Source organism: Stegastes partitus, unplaced genomic scaffold, assembly GCF_000690725.1.
Source record: "Stegastes partitus isolate 25-593 unplaced genomic scaffold, Stegastes_partitus-1.0.2 Scaffold1472, whole genome shotgun sequence".
Lineage (NCBI taxonomy): Eukaryota > Metazoa > Chordata > Actinopteri > Pomacentridae > Stegastes > Stegastes partitus.
Window position 1 is genome coordinate 155,012 of NW_007579203.1, and position 23,657 is coordinate 178,668.

Genomic DNA, 23,657 nt, shown 5'->3' on the forward strand with positions numbered 1-23,657 from the left:
CTGCATAAAACAACTAAAATGAGACAAGAAGTGACTTTAAGTGAAACTCTGCCGCTCCTCCTCGATGTTCGGCTGCTCTCCGCCTCCATCCGCGGTACTGGATTACTCTGGCAGTACTCCGTTACTTCCACATGGATGGAAGATGCTTCACTGTTCACCCTGAGTCAGAAGAGGTGTGGCCCCGCCCCCCTCGGCCTCTCTCAGCCAATAGGATCGCTCCGTAGATTAGTTTATAAGCTCCGGAAGATGCTGATGTTGGAGCAGCTTCTAGCGGAGGACCAACCAAAGCAACACGTGGACCGAGCAGCAGCGATGGATCACTCCAAACACTCTCGAAACACTTCTACCGACAAGAAGGACTCCGGGGACACCGGCGGCTCGGTGCTCAACGGACACTTTGACGGGATGGTGACGCGGGCTCCCGGCGGCACCGGGCGGAGCTCCGCGGCGCCGGCAGCCGAGCCCGGGTCGCGCGTGGCGGCCGCCGGGGTGATGGAGAGCTGGAGGGACGAGCGCACCAGGAGCGTGGAGGACAACGAGATGAGCCTGCCGTCCCTGGCCGCCGCCTACACCACCATCCTGCGGGGGCTCGGGGAGGACCCGCAGCGGCAGGGGCTCCTGAAAACCCCCTGGAGGGCCGCCACAGCCATGCAGTTCTTCACCAAGGGCTACCAGGAGAAAATCATCGGTGAGTTTAAATCCACAAAGCCGCTCAGGGATTTGCCCTGCAGCGGTCAGCAGGTGGCGGCTCCGGCAGAGCAGAGGAGGAACATTCAGCTTAGAGTCGCTGGAAAACATCGGATGCACGTTTATTTACAGTCTGACATGAGAGTAAATATCTGAAATGATTCTGGTGATAAATCAGGAGCTCTGACTGTAAACATGAGACTTTCTCTTTAGTTCTGTGCGTCATCGGAAATCAGTGGTTTTTTCGCACCTTGGAAAACAGAAAGCATCAAAGTCCCCAAAACTTTTATGCTTTCAGTTTTCCTTTTAAAATCAGTTTATAAAATAGAATAATATTCACAGTAATCCATCAGTGATAACAACACGATTTAAAAGGCGAGTTTAGAGGAGCTCTTCTGACTTCATGTTGATGCTCCGTGTTTTTGTGCTTAAAGACAAACACAAGTGCAGGATTTTAACTTCATTTTTTCCCATTTTATTTCAAAATTAACGATTTATTCTAATGTCAGTTTCACAGGACTAATTAAAACTAAAGGAGATTTAGGTGTAGCAGCCTGTGCCTCACAAATTAATTCAAACAAATGTAATTAAAAGCAGGTTTTGGTGCCTCTGCTAAACATCTGTTAATCATTCCTCCAGATGCAGACAGAGGTTGAGTTAAAAACTGGCACTTGCACGATCAGTTTACTTTCAGCTCATGGGTTTTTCAGACATAAATATTGGCCTTTTTTTACCCCTTTTTCTAGCCTAGACTGGTGCTATAATCCTGTTTATCGCTCCCATCATGTTTTCACCAAAAAGACCACTAAAACAAATGAAGTGCAATTTCAAATTAAGAGCACGCACCACAAAAAAAAAAAAAAAACAGTTATTGCGAAAGTGAAAGAATATGTTTGGAGTTTCTGTCTGATTTTTCTAGTGCAGTTGCTATCTGACACTTAAAGTCACTTAAAGATTTGACTTTGTGGAGTTAATTGTTGAAATAAATCCCTAAAGAAGATATTTATTAGTTGCACCCCTGGTTGTATGTATTGTTGTGTCCTTTTGTCTAAATTTCCACCACAGAAGACTTGAATTTTGGGGAACTTTTGAATGCTTGTGATCAGCTTTCACATTAGAGACAAAGAGGCTTTTTCCTGCTGCATTCATGTGCGTTTCTTGTGCAGGACCGTTTCATGTTGTGGGATCAGATCAAGTGGATCTAACCTGCAGCAACAGGTTGTATTGAAATTAAACTGAGCGCTCTGTGTCTGTTGGGTTGATGTGAACCGGCCGGCCTCCCAGAGAGGATTTGCTGCGTCACGTTTAGGTCTAATTTGCAGTGTCACAGCCACATGGGGCGGCTTCTCCACGCTGCGCCGTGTCGGAGTGGCTGGAGTTTGGGATCTGCCCCTCTGGAGCTCCATCTGGAGGTAATTTGGCTGTTATGGGGGTTGTTTTTGTGTGTTACGAAGCTAAAGGAAGGAATGCGGTGGAGAGAAATGTGAAGGCAGCCGATTCACGCTCTTTATCCTGAACACTTCTGAACACCTGAAGCTCCTCCTGGGTTCTGGACGGTGCAGATGATGACGGTTTAGATGCTGTCCAGGCTGCGGCGGCGGGGCTCCGTCTGCCTGCCGATTGGCTCCTGCAGCTGCCTCCCCTTTGACTTGCTGGAAAGCAGAGAACACGAAAAACACATGCAGATCGAAGGCTGAGGATGTTTGTGGAGAGTTACAGCGTCCAGAGCTGTTTGATCGTTGCGTTCACGTGTCGGTGTGTGTGCAGGTCACGAGTTCAGCTTTCATCACAACCTGAGCTTCAAATCCTCCTGCTGTCGAGCGCATGACCGAGAAAACTGTAATGAGGAAAAGTTATGCAGAGATTAAACAGGACTTCTGACCTGCAATGTTGCAGCAGAACTGCCGTGGTAGTAAAGATGTTGTCTGTATAGTGCTTTTGTTTAATATTCTGAATAATATTTCCATTAGCAATAGATCTGCCTCTGTTACCCAGGTCATTAAATCAAATGCAAGTTGACATATTCAGTAAAATCACACGTTTTTAACTTCATCTCTCAAACTTAATCTCTGAATATTTGCATTGAAGAAGCTGGAGGCACAAAATTTTGGCCCCTTTTGTTTGAAATATTACTTAAAGAAATGATTGTCTATCTGCCCACTAACCCAGACGACAAAAACTACAGAAAACAGCTTAATTTCAACTATTTTAAAAGCTTAATTTCAAGCCTCTTATACTAGTGTTCCTTACAGAACCTCCAAAAATACAGTATTTAGATGCTAATGCTACAATTAAAAGTGAAAGCGTATTGTTTTTTCTTCAGTTTTCTTATACATCTAAACTAATTGGCTACTTTGATACATGAAATTTTAATTAAACACATGTAAATATGTGATTTAATGTCACCAAAACCCCCATGAAACAACATCAATTCAACCAGACTTGACGGCTACAGTTGCTGTGCAAGCTTGATAAATTAGCTTTTAGCACGGTTCACTGATGCTAATGTTTTCTCCAAGTTATGATTCAAGATTTAGCTTTTATCTTATTGATGTTGTATAAAAAGTCAATTATTAACATTTTAAAGCATGAGAATCGGATTTAACTATTTACTCCCTGATATGATTTAAAATTTAGCTTTTGTCTTATTTATGCAATTAACAAATACCACAAACTAAGGTTTTGAGGCATCAAAATGTCATGTAATGCTAGCTAGCCCACTAAAATCACATTAATTCAACCAGAGTCAGAGGCTACAGCGACAAATGCTCTACTAGCTAGGTTATTTAGCTTTTAGCATGACTGTTTATCTGGAGCTCTTTTTCCCCCAAATACGATAAACTTTTTTTTCTTCCCAATGCAATGTACGATTTAGCTTTTGTAATATTTTTGTTGTATTGGAATATCAATTACTGCTCTGTTGCTACTTCTCTGTCAGCTAGGCTACTTAGCATTTAGCAGGACTTGTCTATCTGGGGCTCCAGTTTTATTCCCGTTATGATTTAAGATTTAGTTTTGTCTTGTGTATTTCATATAAGAAATAATTATTAAGATCTGGAAAAATGAAATGTAGTACAGTGTTCGCTAACCCGCACAAAATTACATTAGCGTCTACAGAGTTAGCAGTTGCTGCTATTCGGTCAGCTAGGCTAGTTAGCATTTAGCAGGACGTGTTTATCTGGTGCTCCTTTTGTCTCCCTCTAGAGTAAGTAGAATAAAATGTTTTTAGCTTTTGTTGGCTAAAACTAGACTAAAAGCAAAAAAATCAAACATCTAAAACTATAACTAATACAGATTTTCGACTAAACACTAAAACAAAGTCAAATTAGCACAGCTGACGTTAGCAAGTACAGCCTCACAGAGCTGCTAGCATAGCTGTGGACTCTTGTTGTAGTTATGAAAATATTGCTTTCACCAAATTAACTGCAGAGCTCTGCACAAACAATTAGATTGTACAATTAAATTAACTGTAGTCACTAAAATGAGATTCAAAGGGTTAAGGAGGAACTAAAGCATCCAGACAGCTGGACAGGTCGCAAACAAACAATCCAGGTTATTTTAACCACCGTATTTGGAAAGGAGTTCTGAAAATTCCTCAATGGACAAAAAAATATTAGCTGGTCATCTCCATCTGCCGCATGTTTGTCTGAGCTGGAGGTTTGTTCAAAAGCTGTTCAACCGTCTGACTGATCTTTTTCTACTGTTTGTTATAAAAACAAGTGTTTCATTCACAAAAAATAACGTTTGTCTTTAAAGCAATCTTCAAAAATGTAAGCAACATAAACAACCTGTCAAATCTGCCCCACTTTCACTTTCATTATGAGTGTGTTACTGAGCGCACATTAAAACCTCAGAACCTTGATGTTCACATAACTTTATCACGAGTGTTCCCAGATCTCAGTAATTCACTCTTTGTGTACGTTAAAATAAGACAACAGATAAGAGTCTACGAACCAGTGTCCACAGTTCAAACACACCACAGTCCAACAATACACACAACAACCACACTAATCGACGCTAACGTACCATTAGCTAGCACAGTAACCGACACGTTTGATCACCAGCTGTCAGTGCGGTTGCCTGGCAACACCAAAGCCTTTTGTAGCCTCCAACCACAAAAAAAAAAAAAACAAGCGCAGAGCATCAGGAAGTCCTCGGATGCAATAGTCGGTAAATGTCGTTAAGTAGACGGAAACACAATTTTCCTGAGACGCAGCAGATCTGGACGCATCAGGAAGACAGAATATTATGGGATGTGAGGCTGAGGAGTAAACAGCTGGTTGTAAATGTTGCTCAAACACAAAGGTTGTGTGTCCAGTTCAAGCGTACAGAGGCGACTCCTGGACACACACGCTGGCTGAGATTATGTCGTGCAGATACAATCACGTGCAAACGTTTTAGCCTCTAAGAGGAACATGAAGAAGCTCAGGATTAAAGCCGTGGACAGTTTTTAGTTATTAATTAATCTCATACTGACACATACTGAACTATGTTTGTTATTTTTTGGCTGCCGAGCAACATCAGGCAAAGACACAGCTGATGAAAATGATCAATGTGCATTTGAAGTCATAAAAACTGCAGAAAGGGGGAAAAAAATGTGACCTTTGCTTTTACAACAGCACCAGTTCTTCTCTGCACACATGTGCAAGGTTTGAGGGTTTTTAAGGGGGTCCAGTGTGTCTCTGTGTCTTGTGGCTCTTCATGTGACTCCACCATGCTCAGATCACGGCCCTGTGATGGTCAGGACGTCTCCTGCAGGGCGTCGTGTTGTTCACGTGCCTAAAGGTTGCAATTCATGACTGCGGCTGCATGTTTGGGCTCGTTGTCCCGCTGCAGAATAAATTTGGGTCCAATCAGACGCCTCTCTCACAGATAGTTTGGCGCCAATAATAACTCGGCAACACATGAATTAAAGTCGAACCCTCCAGTGTAGATGCAGACTTCTCAGTAGACTATGGGAGAGCTTCATAGATTCTGCATTTTCACCAGATTTTTTAAAAAATATCAGATACAAACTGTGATTAAAAGATTTGTTTTATTTTTATGTGTGTTAAAGTTTCCTGATCGTATTGCATGATGATAGGAGTCTACAACCTTCACACAGTTTATTTCCAGTCCGACATGAGAGTAAATATCTGAAATGACTGCTGATAAATCCGGAGCTCTGACTGTAAATCACTGACATGAGACTTTCTGTTTAGTTCTGTGCGTCATGGGAAAGTTTTTTCGCACCTCGGAAAACAGAAAGTATCAAAGTCCCCAAAGTTTTATGCTTTCAGTTTTCCTTTTAAAACGCGCCATCAGTTTATAAAATAGAAAAATATTCACACTCATCCATCAGTGATAACAAGACGATTTAAAGGCGAGTTTAGAGGAGCTCTTCTGACTTCAGGTACATGTTGATGCTCCGTGTTTTTGTGCTTAAAGAGAAACACAAATGCAGGATTTTAACTTCATTTTTTCCCCTTTTTTTTTCAAAATAAACGATTTATTCTGATGTCCTCTCTGACAGATAGTTTGCCGCCAATAATAACTCTGCAGCACATGAATTAAAGTCGAAACCTCCAGTGTAGACGCAGACTTCTCAGTAAACTATGGGAGAGCTTCATAGATTCTGCATTTTCACCAGATTTTTTTTTAACATCAGACACAAACTGTGATTAAAAGATTTTTTATTTTTTATATGTCTTAAAGTTTCCTGATCGTACTGCATGATGATAGGAGTCTCCAACCTTCACACAGAGCCGCTTTTAAACACGTGTGAGATGTTTATTCACTCCGGTTCCTGCTTCATTCAGAGCGTGTTAACACGTGAGTGCACGATTCATTCACTCACACACAAACACAGGAGGCAGCGCTATCGAGTGTGAGCGCTGATGATGAGTAACGCTGTCATTACCTGGTAACCGCCTCGTCGTTCTGTCACCCAGAGCGTCCGACCCGACGGTCGTCCTCACCAGTTGCCCTTTTATTTAGTTAAGGCTGATTAACGTTGTTTTCCTTCGGGGCTTGTGTTTCTGCTGCTGTAGCTGCTGGTTGTAGGAAGCTGTAATGAGCAGCACGGAAACGACCTTAAAGGATGATTCTGTAGGTAGCATTCACAACATCTATTGTAAAGGTGCAGCTATTTTCATTTGTAGGTATTCTACTAAATCTTTAGTCGTTTTGAAGCCTGCATGTATGACAACCACCTTAGTTTGGGTTAAACAGCAACTTACGCGAAGGGATGCTGCGGAAAAACCCATTCGAGGTCCTATTTACTACAATTAGTTCCTATTTTCTTGGTTTCATTCATCATTTGTGTCATTTACAAAACCTTTGCAGTCACCAAGCTGAAGGTTGACGTCTGAGGACTTTGCAAACCCCTAAAAAACAATCACAATCTCAAAGGTGAAATTCAGTTAAACGTACACTTCCTGAGGTTTTCATCGTCTCCACTGCTCGTCCGTCATCAACCTGCTTTAAAAAACGTAGAAAAAAGACATTTTTTACTGCAAAACTTGCTTGAATATAATTACGTTTTTAAGTTTTAGTCTCAAAGTGACTTGTCTTTGTATCTGTATCCTGTTGCCATGGTGATGGCGACGCGAATGGACGCAGCGGCCCCTTCAGGAGACAACGAAAGTGAACGTTAGTTATTGGTTCCTAAGGAAACGCTCTCTCGTCTTGCCTGTGCTACTGTGTGTGTACAGCAAAATGACAATAAACTTGATTTGATTGATGTGCAAACATGAACAGCTGATGCATAATTCTGCATATTTTAAATGGACTAATTTGCAACATGTTAACAAATTTGTTAACAAACAAAAAAGCTAAAAACGCTGCAGATCTGCTTTGCTGCTTCCTCTCACACTAACGAGCATTTACAACGTGCTGTGAGTGGCGAAACACAATCTGCACGTTTTGTATTCGATTGTGTGCATTAACTTAATTTAAATTTACAATTATTCAAATAGATAATTAGCAACGTCTGGTTTTAGCGTCTAATTTCAGTCATTTTCTAATTATTTTTTCACTGATGTGGTCGTTTATGAACAGAGCATTTAGGTACTTTTATGAATTAATGCTGCAAAGCTCTCATCTCGTCTGGGAGATGAATAAAATATATATTTTTTAAAACCTTATTACCCCCAGGATTGGCAAACTTGCATTTACTTTCTGTTTTTATTTGACAAAGGGAAACGGTTGATAAATTAGTGGGCGTGTTCCTGCTTGTATTGTTTCCTGCATCATTACATCAGCAGCAGCGCCGTTAACTCTACAGTCTTGCTGTTGTTCTTGATTACAAAACTTTCAAACAGGATGAAACTTTATTACAGTGTGAACCTGAAGGAAAACGTCCTCTCGTTTTGCGGCGAATAAGTCTGAACTCCAAAGAGTTTCCTGGAATTGATTCAACAAACAGAATTCAAATGGAAGAAACTCTTTTAACTGGAATATCTCAACGACTTCGTGCAGAATCGTTGTGAAAGGATGAACCCTGCCGACTCCAGAGATGCCTGTATTTCCTGTTGCGCCACCAAAGAGTGAATTCATCCCAACACGGGTACAAAACATGGTGCAGACGATCAAGCCTGAAGTCTTACATTTGATTTTCTTCTCTCGCCTTCGTGGGTAGATTTCAGTTAAATGTCTCGAAATCAGTTATTCTGCAAATTATTTTCTCAATTATTAAATCTTTAGTCTGTAAAATGTCAGAAAATTACAGAAAATGTCATTTCCAGCTTCCCGCAGCCTAAAATCTTTATTTGTAGTATGAAGATCCACATATTGTACGTTTTTTTTTTCCTTTTTAAAGGTCCAGTAATTCAAACAATGGCCTCTGCTGGAGTGATTTAATCATTAGTATAATTTTCTCTAAGTCTTCATTAAATGTCATGGCTCCGAGGGGAATATTTCTGGAGATACTGAACCTTTAAAATGGTTTCCTGGGTGTGGTATTTATTTAACGGATACTCCCAGGTCTGGAAACATATTCAAGTTGCAAAAATTCAACTGAAATATTTTACAGAACTCAGTCAAATATCAAATAAGTAAACGGTGAACAAACTCTGAGACATGGGAGCAGCTGTTGTCTGAAATGACGCAGACCGACCCAGATAAGAGAAGATAAACTTTATTGATCCCTCATCCGGAAAAATGACAGCAGCTGGATAGAAATGAGGCATGAAAGGAGCAAGGCAGGAAGCACAACAAGACTAAAAACAAAGATGTAATAAGCAGTTTCCCCTCGCAGATCAATAAAGTATTTCTGATTCTGATAATAGAGACGATGTGCACCTTTTAACAGACGTCTTGTTTTGTGAGACGTACAGTTTACAGGTAGATAACACACAACAGATTGAACAATTATTTATTTTTTATTACATTTTATTTAAGAAAAAGAGACAAACGAGTGTGTAGTTTATGAAAATAGCTGCAGTCGAGCTGCATGATTATGTCAACAACCCTGTTCACCATTACTTCTGGTCAATATTGGAACCAAAATTATTAAATTAAATTGTTGACTTTGTGTATTTATTGACCTCGTTATGACTTTTAGGAACAAGCAAATGTGCAAAAATGGCAGAAATAATCCTTTAAATCTCTATTGTCTTATATTCACAGCTGTTGGAAGCCAGAATCATAATAAACTTTGATCAAGTGCTCAGATATCGGTTTTTATTTTTAAGTTGCTCAACTAATCGACTTGCCGTCGCAGCTTTAATCTGTTGAGTAAAGGGTGTAAATAAAATACAGCAGCATAAACTGTAATAACTTCAGTGATCAGCTTCGCTTTTTATTGATCATCAGGTCAAAATTTGAACACATTTACTGTGAACTTTTATTTGTTTTTAATGAAAATAAAAAGATTTCAACGTCAATAAAAACATGGAAGATTTTCATCATTGTGCGTCAATTTTGTATTTTGTATTTTTCTTCACATGCAGACATTTGCGTCATAAATTGATGCTAACGCTGCTAACGTTAGCAGCTAAGACGCTAATGTTTTCAGTAACGTCTTCGCTGCAAACGTCAGCAGCTAAGACGCTAACGTAACGTCTTTGCTGCTAAAGGTAGAGAAACTGCATCACCGCTTGTTGACAAATACTTGCCTGAATACATGTCAGTTAGCCGGGTAAGCTTGTGGCGCCCCCCGTGGATGTCGGCGCCCTTAACATTTGCCTATACTGCCTATGCCGAGGGCCGGCTCTGCTAATACGTGAATATATCAAAGTTTAAAGCATGTCAACATGTCCTGTAAGATGACAGCGAACATCTACGTAGCAGCACAAGTGTGACGGTTCATCGCAGTAAATGGATCTAAAATGAATTCTGATGAATCTTTGGCTTAAAAAAACATCTGAGCTCGAACCTGAGCTTTAAAAAAAAAACCCAAATCAACAGGAAGCTGCTGGACATCTGGTGTCTTCTGTTAAAAGTCCCAAATCAGATCATGAGACAAAACTCACATACGAGCGTGTTGGTGGGAAAGAATCATGAATCCGTTGTGTGGAGCTGCTTTAAACGAACCGCCCGCGACTCTGTTTACCTTCAAATCCAGCAGCAGACAATGAAGCAACAAGTCGCCATGCTGTGCTGTCTGGGTGACCTCACCTCCTGCAGATAACCAGTCAGGAAATTAAAATCTGGTGCAGTGAGAGCGAGAGGCGTTTCCGTCGCCACAGACAGATAAAAAGGTTTATTGAACCCTGGCAACCAAAAAAACGCAATAAAGCAACAGCAGGAAAGAGGAAGAGGAGCTATAATTAGACAGCCAAAGAGAAACACGATAAAGAAGCAGCAGAAAGTGATGCAGGGGGGTTTTCTTCTGAACATCTGGGAATTGGATAGACACCAAACTAAAAGCAGAAATTTGTCAGTAGATTTGTTGTTTTATTTTTTAAAAAGCACGTTTCATATCAAATTCACAAATAAACGCAGCATCACGTGTTCTGTCCGCACGCTTTTTCTCCTCAGACGTGCTGAACGACGCCATCTTCGACGAAGACCACGACGAGATGGTGATCGTCAAAGACATCGACATGTTCTCCATGTGTGAGCATCACCTGGTTCCCATCTTCGGCAGGGTGAGAGAACCGCACACACACAAACACACAAACACACACAGACACACACAAACACACACACAAACACACAAACACACACAGACACACACAAACACACACACAAACACACAAACACACACAAAGACACACAAAGACACACAAACACCGAGCAGGTTGAACATGAGCTCGTTCTAGTGGAAGTTAATGGTATATATAGGGGAAAAAAACAGAGTAGACTAAACCAGGAAAAGACACTCCCCATGAGAACAATGTCTATTTCCTTTTAAAACATGTGTATTTTGAATATTTGTGTTTATTTATCTGGCACCTCATCGTACACAGAGGTTATTCAGAATGATTTACTTTCTCCTCTTTAACCTGCTGTAATATTAAAAACTACACATCCTGCTTTCTGTATTCAGATCATCTTCATGAAATGTTCAGGAAAACTCTGCTTTTTCAGATTTTAACTATTTTGTTTTGGATGTTATCGTAAATTCCAGACTATTGAGCATCTGAATATAAGCCACGCCCACTAACTTTAGAAAGAAAACAAGTTTTGTACATATACAGGTCACACTTGTCTCTAAGCTGCAGGTGTCCACGTTGGAACATGAGATATTTACACAGAAAGATGTCACACAGAAGGATTTTCTTTAACTTCTAATTAAATACGTACCAGTAACACACACTAATACGAACCGTAAATGCTTTTTTTTCTGAACAGTGCCTGTAATACGGCTGGTTAAGAAAATAAAAAATACAGTCGCCTACCAGGAAAAGTCATTGATCGCTATCTTCATCTTCCTCCTGCACTAAAACCACTAAAGTCTTCAGTGTCAAACAGCCTCAGAATTCCTTCGTCACACACTTCCTCAGTCTCTCTGTCGTCGTCGCGCTCAGTGTCACGTTTGTCTCGAGGCAAATTTATAAAAATTGTAAAAATCCATAAATTAGCCGCATCATTGTTTAAGCCACAGTGTGAAAAAAGTAGCGGCTTATAGTCCGGAATTACAGTAACTATGTTTTATTATTATTTACAGCCGGAATCTGTGTTCACATTTATATTTATATCACTAATTTATAGTTTAATACATTCAAATCTGATTAAAGCCATGAAATTACTTAAAATAGCTTCAAAAATAAGACAGCAGCTGCTGATATGCTGTGAGTGTTAGCGGTTGCCAGCTTCACCGACGTAAACTTCATTTTTAATTTTTTAAATAGTATTTAACTTAGCTCATTTTCTGTTGTGATTGGTGTTTTTTTCTTGCTGCTGCTGTACCACAGTAATTTCCCAGACTGGGATAAATAAAGTATTTTTCTATTCTATTCTATTCTATTCAACTGTTTCCTTATTAAATTAGGCCAGTTGTTAAAGTTACATCCAAAATGATGGCGATAGAGGCCAACTAAGCTTTACTTGAGCCTTATCTTATCAGCCGGGGTTTACCTGATGATTTTCACAGTTTTATTACTTTTTTTTTTTTTTTTACGGTTTTTATATGAACAGAAATATACATCAGTATTAAACAGGCTGGATCTGCCTGAGAGTCAATAAACTACAACAGTTTGCACATAAATAAACCTGCTTTTTACCTTCAGGTGAGTTCTTTTTTTTTTTAATAGTTTAGTGAACAGAAACAGCCTGAAACAAGCAGCAGCTCAGAAACGCTTTGTCTGCCACGTTTGTCTGCAGGCTGCTGTTTGTCTGAACAACACAAGAAACAATCTGATTATCTGGGATCTGTTTATCTGTGTGTGCTTTTTCGGCTCCTCTCTGCTGCTTTGACATCATTACTCTCCACTAAAGCCTGATTGGCCTCTTCCTTCTTTCTGATCCTCCGTCTCCGCCTGCAGGTGCTTCTCTTTAAGACAATAGATGCTGCAGCTGATGCTTTTCCACCCCGTAAATGGGCTCTGATGACAGCCGTGAATCACACCGACACTCAGCTGCTCTGGTAGTTTGTTCCTGAACCTCCCCGTCACCGTCTGTCAGTCGTCTATTGTCAGTCAAACAGCGTGTAGGTACACTGCAAAAAAACAAAACAGAAAACACAACATTAGGTAAGAGAACACTGTGAAAATCAGGGTGCAAAAAATACGTTAAAAATGGTAGAATAATGTCCATATATATATAAAATACATAAACAAGCGTAAAAATAGCAGTTAATATCTGCAAAAAAAAATGTTAATAATTGTTAATGATTTTTTTACAGTGGACACTACATACAAGAATGTTTTCAAAAAACTGTGAAATAATGTTAAAAAAAAAATCAAGACAATCATGACAGGCATCTGTAAAATAATGAGGTATTAATTGGTTTATTTAAATACAGTTAAAGTTACACATTGTGAAAGATTGTAATAATTATTTTTATACTAAACGTGTAAATTAAGAATTTTTCTACAAAGAGATGAGATACGAAGAGATGATCTGTGATTTACCAGAACAGGGAAAATCAGTGAAATAACAGCTAAAAAAATGTAAATTCTTTCAAAGTTTTCCTTCAAATAATGGCAAATATCTGAACACTTCTTTTTTCTGGTGCTGATTTTATGACAGTAAAGATAAATTTACAGTCAAACATGGTGGAAGACCATTTGTACACATACAGATTTTGATGTAGACGTATATTTTTTTTTAATTGTTTTTTACTTGTAAGTGAAAAGTTTTTTTCTGGGATTTTACTAAACATTATCTGTAATTTAACACGGTTTATTTTTAACAGTGTGCTGGCAGCAGCTGCTTGACGAGCGGTCGCAGGTGCACCTTATTGCAGGTTGTCATTTAGTTTAGTCAGAAGAGACGCCGTCAGAGAAAACGCAGCAGAACACACCTGTCGCTTATCGGCCTCAGACTCAGGAACAATCAGCGACACAAACAAAGCAGCCAAGTGTTGATGTTCAAACTGATACGAGCTGGAGAGAGACACGGTGTGGTTTGATAAAACGGGGAATAAAAAGGCAGGATTGATGGTTTGATACAGCTGAGACTGAGAACTCTGTTTGAGACATTCGTAGACCTTTGAGCCGCGTTATATCCTGATAAACACAAAGATAATGGTTTCAAAAGTAAAGCGAGGATGTTTGTAAAAATACAAATAATAGCTTTTATTTATCAAGTAGATCAGTGTATAAATACTTTTATTTGCTACATTTATTTGTGTGTTTTTTTGCATCTTCAGATTAAAAACACTTTTATAGTTTAAGGTTAGACTTTAGAGTCAATCAATGAACTTGACGACTTCCTCAGAACCAGAGCGTTTTTTATATACAATGACTTCAGCATATTAATGAAGCCAGTTACAGGTCTTTGACGTTTTTTATTAATTTTTTAATTCACAATTTTCTTCATCTCTTCTGAGCCCCTATAAGTGCAGCAGATAGACATTTTCACCGTAAAGAAACACATCTGAGCTGTTAAAAACTGCAACCAAATCAGTTTTACATCCACTGCCAACGTCACAATCTAAAGCCAAAATCTCATTTTCATTCAGCTTGATTTTTTTCTATAACCAGCTTTTAGCATCAAAACGACAGAACGGCAGATACGTGATAGTTTTAATAAGTGCAGCAGCTTCATGTCTGTGAGGTCGTATCACAGAAACAAACGTGTTTTCTGTCCTTTCTGATCTCAGCTTGTTGTAAACACATGCTGGAGGTTATTAAGCGTGACTGAAATCTTTGTCATGCTGCCCGTTGCTAGCTTAACCCACACAGTGATCTCTGCTTGAGCAGGAACTGGCTGAACTCCTACTGAGCACCTTCTCTGTTCACTACAGCACGAAACAGAAAGAGGCTCCACCTGGTGGAACAACCAGGTACTACAGCTAATTTACGATACTTATTATCTGGGAGCATGGTGTCGGATTGGTTTGGCAGATACTAAATAATAAATGATTCAGATCAGATTTGGGGCTCAGACAATCTACAACAGCAAGAGAAAACGTCACACAAACCATTCAAAGACATCTGTTGACTTTGCGCTCAAACTTTCACTGTAAAAGGTGACAAACATAAATTGATAATCGGCAGGTTAAGCCTGCCTGTAGCTTCACTCAGCTCAACTCTTTAGATGTTTGTGGCTCTTGCAGAATTTCATTTAACTGATATTACCACATGTGCGTCTCTAAACGTGGATGTTTGCAGGATGGTCCATCTGTCACTGCCAACAGATACTTCAAGAGATCCGTGTACAAAATAATACGGGCCGGCTGCTATTTTCTTGTCTGGATGTTGCTCGTCTTACGCTGCAGATACCCAGAATCATCACCGTCAACGAGCAAACTGCCAAAACCGTGACTTTCCACACAATCTGTCTTTATTGACGTTTGCTAGCTCACTGCAGACAATCAGCCGTGCTCGGAAAGTTTAACTTTTTCCATAATCAGCAGGCAAAACACACAAGAACATTCCGGTTAGGCAGCGAATGTTGTAAACGCATTCTTTGTTGATTTTTAAAACAACTCACTAAATGAATCAGGTTGAATTATTGCATGAAAGCTTCACGTCTTCAGTAAAAGCTGCAGTTTTCAGTGAGCAGGTCGCTGCTTGGAGGTCGTCGTTTGGATTCTTTGAAAACGGTTGAAGGTTCAAGTGAAGTAAAAGTCGCCTGAAATCAGCGGCCAGAGTCAGACAAAACAAAAAGACAATATCAGGTCAGAAACCTTTTTACGGTTAAATGCATCACTTTCTTCTGCATTTACTGTATCTACCATTTCATTCACTGGTTTTATCAGAGAAGATTGTAAAACCAAAACTATACTTTAAACATGGATTAAAAAAATCACTGTTTTATCAAACGCAGGCTGCTGGAACCCTGACGAGTCCTTTTATGTAAACTTTGCCTCATTGTCACTCAGCATGTGCCGCGAAACATGAATGAGCAGATAAGTGGAAAAGTCAGTTTGTTTGATGTCGGAGTATCAGGACGCTGCAGCGCAGAGGGAGGATGGGAAATAAAACGGAGGAGGAGAAGATCTTTTCATGCTTGCTGCTGCTGCCCTTTCTCTCGTCTCGTCGACAAATTGCGTTTGACATTTGAGTGCGGCTACATGTGTGTGTGTTAGTGTGTAAAAGAATTAGAGCCTGCAGTGATTCTCCATCCTCCTCGTCATGCCTCTTCCTCTCGTCTTCGTCCACCTGCTCTGCTCTCGTCTTAAACCACCGGAAACGTTTCCTCCACAGACGGCATCGTGTTCACTCCACTTATCGCTTAAACTAGTAGTCTTGAAGGAGGAGCTTGGAGGAGGAGAATGAACCTGCTGATGGATTTTAACAAGAGTTTAACTCATGATTCTTGCATTAAATTGAATATTAAGCTTTAAATCTACAGCGTGGAACGTTTGTGGCCGTGACAGTAGTTACACCAACACGATTAAAGTTTGTCGTACGCTTCGACGTCTTTCTCTTCAAGATCGCGAACCTTTCTTCTAAATTTCTTTCATATCTGGAACATCAGAAACCTTTCTCGCTTGCTGCACAGGTTTTCTCACCACAGGCTCCACCGTACTCCTATGTGCTGTAGTCTATTTCATTTCCACACATCCTTACTGTCAGATCGAGGTCGATTTGATCTTATTTGCTTATATTTCCCTGTTTTAAAGCCAGAACATGATCACCTACATGCTTAGTTTGAGCTTAGTCCTGGACTTTAAGCCTTTTTCTTGCACCACGTGTGTTCAATTCATTCAAGCTCATTCACAGAAGCCACCAACACAAAAATATTCTGCAAGTTTAAGCTCCCAGTTTACATTCACTGGAGTAACCCTCAGTTTCTCTGAAAAATTATGATTTTAGGAATTCATCTTGAAAAATATTCCGTCCGCTGCACAATGAAATACATTTCAAGTTTTAGTTTCTCAATCAGAAGAGGGCTGTGCTACGATGCAAGATTAGCAGGTTAGCAGCCACGCTGAGCCTAAAGTCAGAGTTTTCAACCTGCTAGATCACCATGGTAACCAATGCCGTGGAGCTAACCTAATCCAGAGTTTGGGATTTACATAAACTGCAAGAAACATCTCCCTTTAACCAAATCATTTCCTGCAGGGAATTTGTTATATTTCTGCAAATCCGTTGTGCTCTACGTTTAAGCGTGTGAAGTTTAAAGTGTGCCCAGTGTGCCGCTGTCACGTTAGTAATAAGCGGCTACGTTGGTCAGTAAAATCAATATATTAACTTACACGACCAACTGTTTTCTAGCTAACCATTACAGCAACCTGTTAACTAACGTAGGCGGCACACGATTGGTCCATATTCTGCAGAAGAAGAATCACGTGAGTCTAGAAAAAAAAACTGCTTTACCAAAGAAAGCTGTAAAATTGATTTTTCCTGATCTGGAGTTTAGGCTTAGTCGAGTCGGTTAACGCAAAGAAATCCTGGATTTGTCCAACTGGCTTCACAGTACATCCTCCTGATAGCTGCTCGTTAGAAAACAGGTTGAAAATCACTTTCACTGAAAGAATGTTTTTCATCCAGATTTTTTTAAGGATTCCTGATAAACCGTCAGAACAGCAGAAAGTGTTTTCTGTGTTTCACAAACATCCCGGGCTGATTATCTTTTAGAGAAACCGACCTCGGACCGAGTCGTCTTCGTGCAGACTGAAGCAGGATTAACCTTGAATGTGTCGCTCTGTGCAGGTTCACATCGGTTACCTTCCCAACAAGAGAGTTCTGGGCCTCAGCAAGCTGGCCAGGTGAGTAACTTTAACCCTGTAGGTGTGTGCGTGCATGTCTTTAAGCTGATTAATAAAACTTGTGTGTGTACTACAGTAGAATCTGATCCCACTGACCCCAATACCTTCAGGCTTATCGTGCTGCTCACGGCGCTGGCTGCACATAAACACTCTGCCCAACGCCGACTCGCTCCTTTAAGACAGAAACGAGGGTCTGGAGCTGCTGGAAACTGTCGTAGCAGCCGATGCACACTGGGTGGCGCTAATTAAAAAAAGGCTGATGTGAGCACAAACAAAAAAATACTTAGAATACTGTCAGGAGCAGCAGCGGCGGCTATAAAAGGTGTTGTTGCTTTTCAACAGTGAACCAGGGTTAACCCTTAGAGGTCCACCGTCACGCTTTCAAGACGTCACAGCAGGAAAAACTCATCGTCACTTGAAAGTTCAGACTTTAACCTCCCTCTCAGTTTTCGTTTTATGTTGACAGACCACGTAAAACCGGAGATCTGATGTTATGAACATGTATGACAAAAACGTGTGTAAAGCGTATGAAACATGTGCTGCCAGAGTTGCATTTCTTTCAACGTCTTCGTCATTTTTTGCTGTTTTACAAAACGAAAGTGAAAGAAAGTCGCTGAAAGTGCAGCTCCTGTGATGTGGCCGTCTGCCTCATTCTGGACATAAACTATTTTCAGGAGTGGCATCGATAAAAAGAGAAAGAAAGCCATACCTGCTTCGTATAAAGCTGCAAATATTTGCATTTAGTTTGATTGAATATCAAAATGTACCTTTTCATGTTCATATCTGTGACCTATGTTTACATTTTCAACTTTCAAAATGCTTCGTTAAGCATGTTTGTGTTTTTTATTGTAATAGTATATTTTTTCAAATTGAATTGAATTTTTTTTGTGTGTTTTTGATCCCAAAATGTTAATAAAATAAAATATGAGTCAGATCATATAGGGGATGTTGTGCTGAAAAGAAAGATACCAAACATGTTTCTATGTGGTGTATAAAGACTAAACTAAAAGGCCAAGACTCGAATATAATTAATATAATTAATATAATTAATATAATTTGGCTTTTGTGACAAGAATTTATAAAAAGACTGTTTCATGTCAAAGTGAAAACTGATGTTAAAGGTGCATCGACTAAGTGCTGCCTTAAAGGAGGTAAAGAGCAGTTACTCATTTTACATTATATAGTTTTAATTAATTTTAATTAATTTTACCTGAATTTACGCTACTCAGGAAAATGTGTATCATAAATTACACTTTTAACTTGTCAGGTAAGTTTGTAACATCGATCTGGTTTCTCTGTTGGAAGCAGGTTGGCTTAACGTGTTGGTGTTAACGTGCTGTGTTGCTTTAACGTCTACAGCGGTTGGTGTAACGGAGCTGCTGTCAGGGTGGAGGCGTCATCGTTGTTGTGCTGCTAAAATCTGAGCTGCAGCTTTTAGTTTTTTTCTTGCTTTTCATTCATGTCCGGTTCGTCCTCCTCTTCTGCCGCCCGTCGGCTCTCGTGACATTTTCTCCGAGGTCAGCAGGTCCGTTTTGTCTGAAGAGGTTTGTGTCACAGAGAAGAGCAGCAGGTCGGAGGGCAGAACCACGGTGATGGTTGGGAGATGCTGTAAAACCACTGAATGGGTCGACAGGAGGTTCTGAATGGAGCTGCTGATTTCATCCAGTTTACCAGATGTGACATGAGCTAGCATTTAAAAAGACTCCGCTGGTCACTGACTGCTTCTTGATCCTCCACTTTGGAAAAGAAAAAAGGACTCTTTGTGCTTTTGCTAAACCTTCAGTTGGGAAAAAGCTCCACATTACGACTGAATTTCATCTTTATGTGGCGAAAAAAAGAAAGAAAATTCAGCAGCTCCAGTGAAATTCGGCAACAGAAAACATTTCATTGGTTAAAAACCGAACTGTTGAAGGAATGATTTTGTTTTTTTCCGACGTGCACTGAAGTTGTTATCGACACCAGCAGATGCAGAAACGAGTTTCTGCTCCAACAGACTCAAGAAACTGAAATAAGTTGTTAAAAGCGACTCGTTTGTCCTGTGGGACCATTAATATCACCATTGTTGTTGTTTTTATTGTATGATTTATCACTTCATCGTGTTACATTACTACTGTTCAGTGTGTCTGAACCACCAATTATAAGACTTTATTATTATTATTATTAGTTATTTATGTACTAATACTTTATGGATCAGTGATTATCTGTTATTGAGACGAGTTCTTGGGTTGCCAGGTTGAGTAAAATCCTCCTCCGTCAGTAGATTTTTCTTGTCTTACATAAATTTAAAACCAAGCCTTGGTTGTCTGTCTTACGTGTGGTTCTTTATTTTATTTATTTGTTGTCATTTTCCCTGCCTTCGCCCTAAGTCAGCTGGGATAGACTCCAGCCCCCCCGCGACCCTAGTGAGGATTAAGCGGTGTATAGATGATGGATGGATGGATGTTGTCATTTTATTTTATTCCTCATCACTTTGTTTGTAATATTTTGTGCATTAACGTTTTCTCTCACTTTCAGGATCGTTGAAATCTACAGCCGTCGACTACAAGGTACCAAACAAGCTTCTCCTGTTTGACCAAAGTCTAGTTTGATGAGCTTTGCTTCATGAATTACATTTTATTTTACTCTGGACTTTCATGAACTCGTCAGAGGTGATTATCTTTACTTTATCTGACAGCTGGAGTTTGTGGTGACTTTTAAGATTAAAACTTTTGTTTTTAACAGAAATGATCAAAAAAAAAAAAAGTCAAATTTTTTTTAGTCCAAATTGTTCCGATTATTTCTCATGAAAGCTAAGATGAGGTTTGTCTCGTGGTCCTCTGGACGGACCTGAACCTCTGACTAATGAAGTAAAGGCATCGATGCAATAATCAATCATAGAGTTTCCAGGAGAAGTCAGCCAGAGCTCACATAAATATTCTCACTTTGAACAAACAGTGTTTTGTACGTTTCCTTCAGTAGCAGTTTGAATGCAGGACTTTTACTGGTAGTGGAGTATTTTTAACTCTGTGTCGCTGCTGCTTTCACAGCAGTACATGATTTTAAATACTTCCGTCCTTGACGGCCGGCTGCTGTTTGCTCAGACTGTTTGTTCGTCTCGTGTCCACAGTTCAGGAGAGGTTGACCAAACAGATCGCCGTGGCGATCACCGAGGCCCTGCAGCCGACCGGCGTCGGCGTCGTCATCGAGGCAACGTACGTGAAACACAAAGTGAAGTATATAAGTTTAGAGACTGGTTTCTAATTCTGTGACTTTCCATCTCTCTGTCAACACAAGGCCCTTTAATGTGTCTTCTTCTCTCTTCACTCAGCTTCTGTTCTTGTTTTACAAAAGCTTTGTCTTCGTTGCAGAATCTTTTCATGTACATGAAAGAAATCAGGATCTGAGTTAAAGTTTCACTAAAAGAATTCCTGCTTAGGTTTACAGAACTGACCGTTGCTGATCGGTGACGAACGCTGCTGGTGTTTTTCAGCGGTTTCGTCTGTAGTCTGGAACTTTTTTTCTTGCCTCTTACTTGAGAACTTTCCAGGGAACTTTCTCATTCTTCTGCACAAGTGTTGAGCAAGTTCTGGGCCCTCATGTATCATCAGTGTGTAGAAAAGGTTCTAAATTCTGTCTTACAAATGAAATGTAGGGCGTGCTTAAGTGCAAAAAAATCTGTATTTATCAAACGTACGTACGACCCACAAACGCATGTTTGATGTTGATCAATCCCACCTGTTCTTAGCCTCCATGCTCGAGCACTTTGGGGATAATTTGCCTTGAGTGAATACTTTTACCCCCTCACCTGACGTCATCGTCGTGGGAAAGAGCGTGACAAAGAGGAACTTTTTGGAAACTGAAATCGAGTTTGAAGCAAACCAGAAACTATCGTCTGGTGCATTAAATGCTGGGATAAGCAACAGTTGGTTTTGCTGCACACATGTTTTCACATGTTGACTCGAAACGTTTTATTTATTTATTTATTTACTTACTTACTTACTTACTTACTTACTTATGCTAAATATATTCACAAATTTGAATGCTGTCATCCAAAGTTATGGTCTCGTCACGAATTTGGCAAAAACTACATAAAAAGACCATCTTTGTACCCCCATAAAACATAACGGATTTACAGCAGAAGTCTGAAATTTCTGTGTTACATGGTCCAACATGGGATGTTCTAATATACCAGATGTCATGACGATGACACATATAGCCTCTGAGATATTGGCATTTGAGGTATCACAATTTTACTCAACTTTATGCGCCAATGAATGATACCAGCACATAACTGATGTCATGTGAAAGAGAATGTTCCTAACTTGTCATGGTAAAAAAAAAAATCTAATGTTGACGCTAAATGTTTTAATTTGTTGTTGTTTTGTTTTGTTTTTTAAATTTGAAGTCTGTACCTGTCATCCAAAGTTAAGTTCTCATCACAAATTTGGTAAAAAATACAAAAAATGTGTTGTAGCAAAAGCAATCAAAGTTAGAACCCTAAAACTTGGGATTATGCATCTTGATGAAAGACCTCTATCGTCAAGTTTTTTTCAACCCAATCCGAGATGTGCATGCGGGAAGATTTTCTGTACGGAGGTGGATTTAACCCGTGTGTGATTGAGAACGTAGCTTTAATCTTCCGCCTGCTGTCGTTTGTTCTCTGCAGCCACATGTGCATGGTGATGCGCGGCGTCCAGAAGATGAACAGCAAAACCGTCACCAGCACCATGTTGGGAGTTTTCAGGGAAGATCCAAAAACCCGCGACGAGTTCCTGACGCTGATCCGGAGCTGAGGAGGAAGAAGAAGCTCCTCCTCCTCCTCCTCCTCCTCCTGTTGCCTGGGTTACCTCCACCTGCGCGGACCAGCCGTCGTGTCGCCGAGCGTGTGCGTCAGAGTGTGTGTTTGTGTGCGTTTCCATCCCACTAAGGCGGTGACAGAGCGTTCACTGTGTTTTTACTCACCGTGGTGTGTTGTGACTTCAGTCTGTTGACTCTCGTTAATCAAATATCAGTCTCTGGCCTCAAAAAACCTCAAATTCAAGCTGAACTTTTGCTCCTCCTGCAAACACAGATTTCCTGATACGACCTGCAGCTGCATTTAAATTCCCTTCAAAGTATAACGTTTCACAAGAGGACACAGCAAAAGGTCCATTTTCAGAATCAGAATCAGAATCAGCGTCGTCGGTGTGAACAAATACAGAGAATTTGCCTGCAGTGTTTTCATTGCTGTCACACAAAATAAAACAGCAATTAAACACGTTACGAAAAGAAAACAAGCGTTTAGCTGCTACGTGTCGCTACAGAGATGTGGAAAAGAACAAAGTGGACCAGAGTTTAAATACTGCTAGAGACACAGAATTAGATCCAAAACCAGATTTAATTTTTTTTATGTGTAACATCGACACCAACAGTCCAAATTGTTTGTTTAAATATTTTAAAAAATAGCATACAGGAAGCATATTCAACATAAATTTTAGAAACAAAGCTAAAAATCTAAAAAAAAAAGCACAAATCTGGATCAGCCTGTCTGGATTGAGAAAAAAAAAGAGGCGCGTCAGTCTTAAGACTCAACATACAGATCATTGTAGCCAGAAGTGCCTTGGTTGGTCGACCAGTTGATCACATTTAAAACCAACAGAAGCTGACCAGAGAGATGAAATCATGTGACTGATGTTGAATATTCCAAATATGAAGCTTTAACATTTTAACAGTTGGAGAGAAAAACTGAAGCTGTTACTTTGACTTTTCATTATTTTACTTTTGAATCAGAATTGTGAAACGTTTGCAGATTCCAACCTGTGAAATGCTCAGTTTTATATGTTAATATCCTATTTTTTTTTGTCTCCACTTGTTTCCTTGTAAACGACTAATTGATGAACTGAGATGAACAGCTGCAGCCCTCAACATGACTGCAGATGTCTGATCTTTTCACATGCTTGAGTTTATTTTGTTGATGTTGTTGAACGACGCTTGAACACTCTGTCACGCCTTTAAAGAAAAAAACCTTCAAACTTTATTGTCACATCTTTTCCTTTTTAACCTCTTAGCTGAGAACAAGTACTAAAACTGCCACCATGAGGTTTTTATCTGTACAAACAGAAACCACTATTTCACTACTGAACATTTGTTTGCTGTGAAATCATCAGGGGGGCAAATATGACCTAAATACATCCATCATCTGTACCCCCTGGACAGGTCACCAGTCTATCACAGGGCTACACTTAGAGACAGACAACCAAGCACA

At 39.9% G+C, this 23,657-nt stretch overlaps 1 protein-coding gene across 1 annotated transcript; it reads left to right on the forward strand.

Annotated features, from left to right (window-relative positions):
* Nucleotides 1-281: 281 nt before the first annotated feature.
* gch1 (GTP cyclohydrolase 1) lies at nucleotides 282-23,650 on the forward strand. Its single transcript, XM_008299841.1, has 6 exons — nucleotides 282-688; nucleotides 10,648-10,757; nucleotides 17,379-17,434; nucleotides 19,949-19,980; nucleotides 20,541-20,625; nucleotides 22,080-23,650. Exons 1-6 carry the CDS (start codon nucleotides 313-315, stop codon nucleotides 22,204-22,206), a joined length of 786 nt encoding a protein of 261 aa, XP_008298063.1. The 5' UTR covers nucleotides 282-312; the 3' UTR covers nucleotides 22,207-23,650.
* The last annotated feature ends 7 nt before the right edge of the window (nucleotides 23,651-23,657 follow it).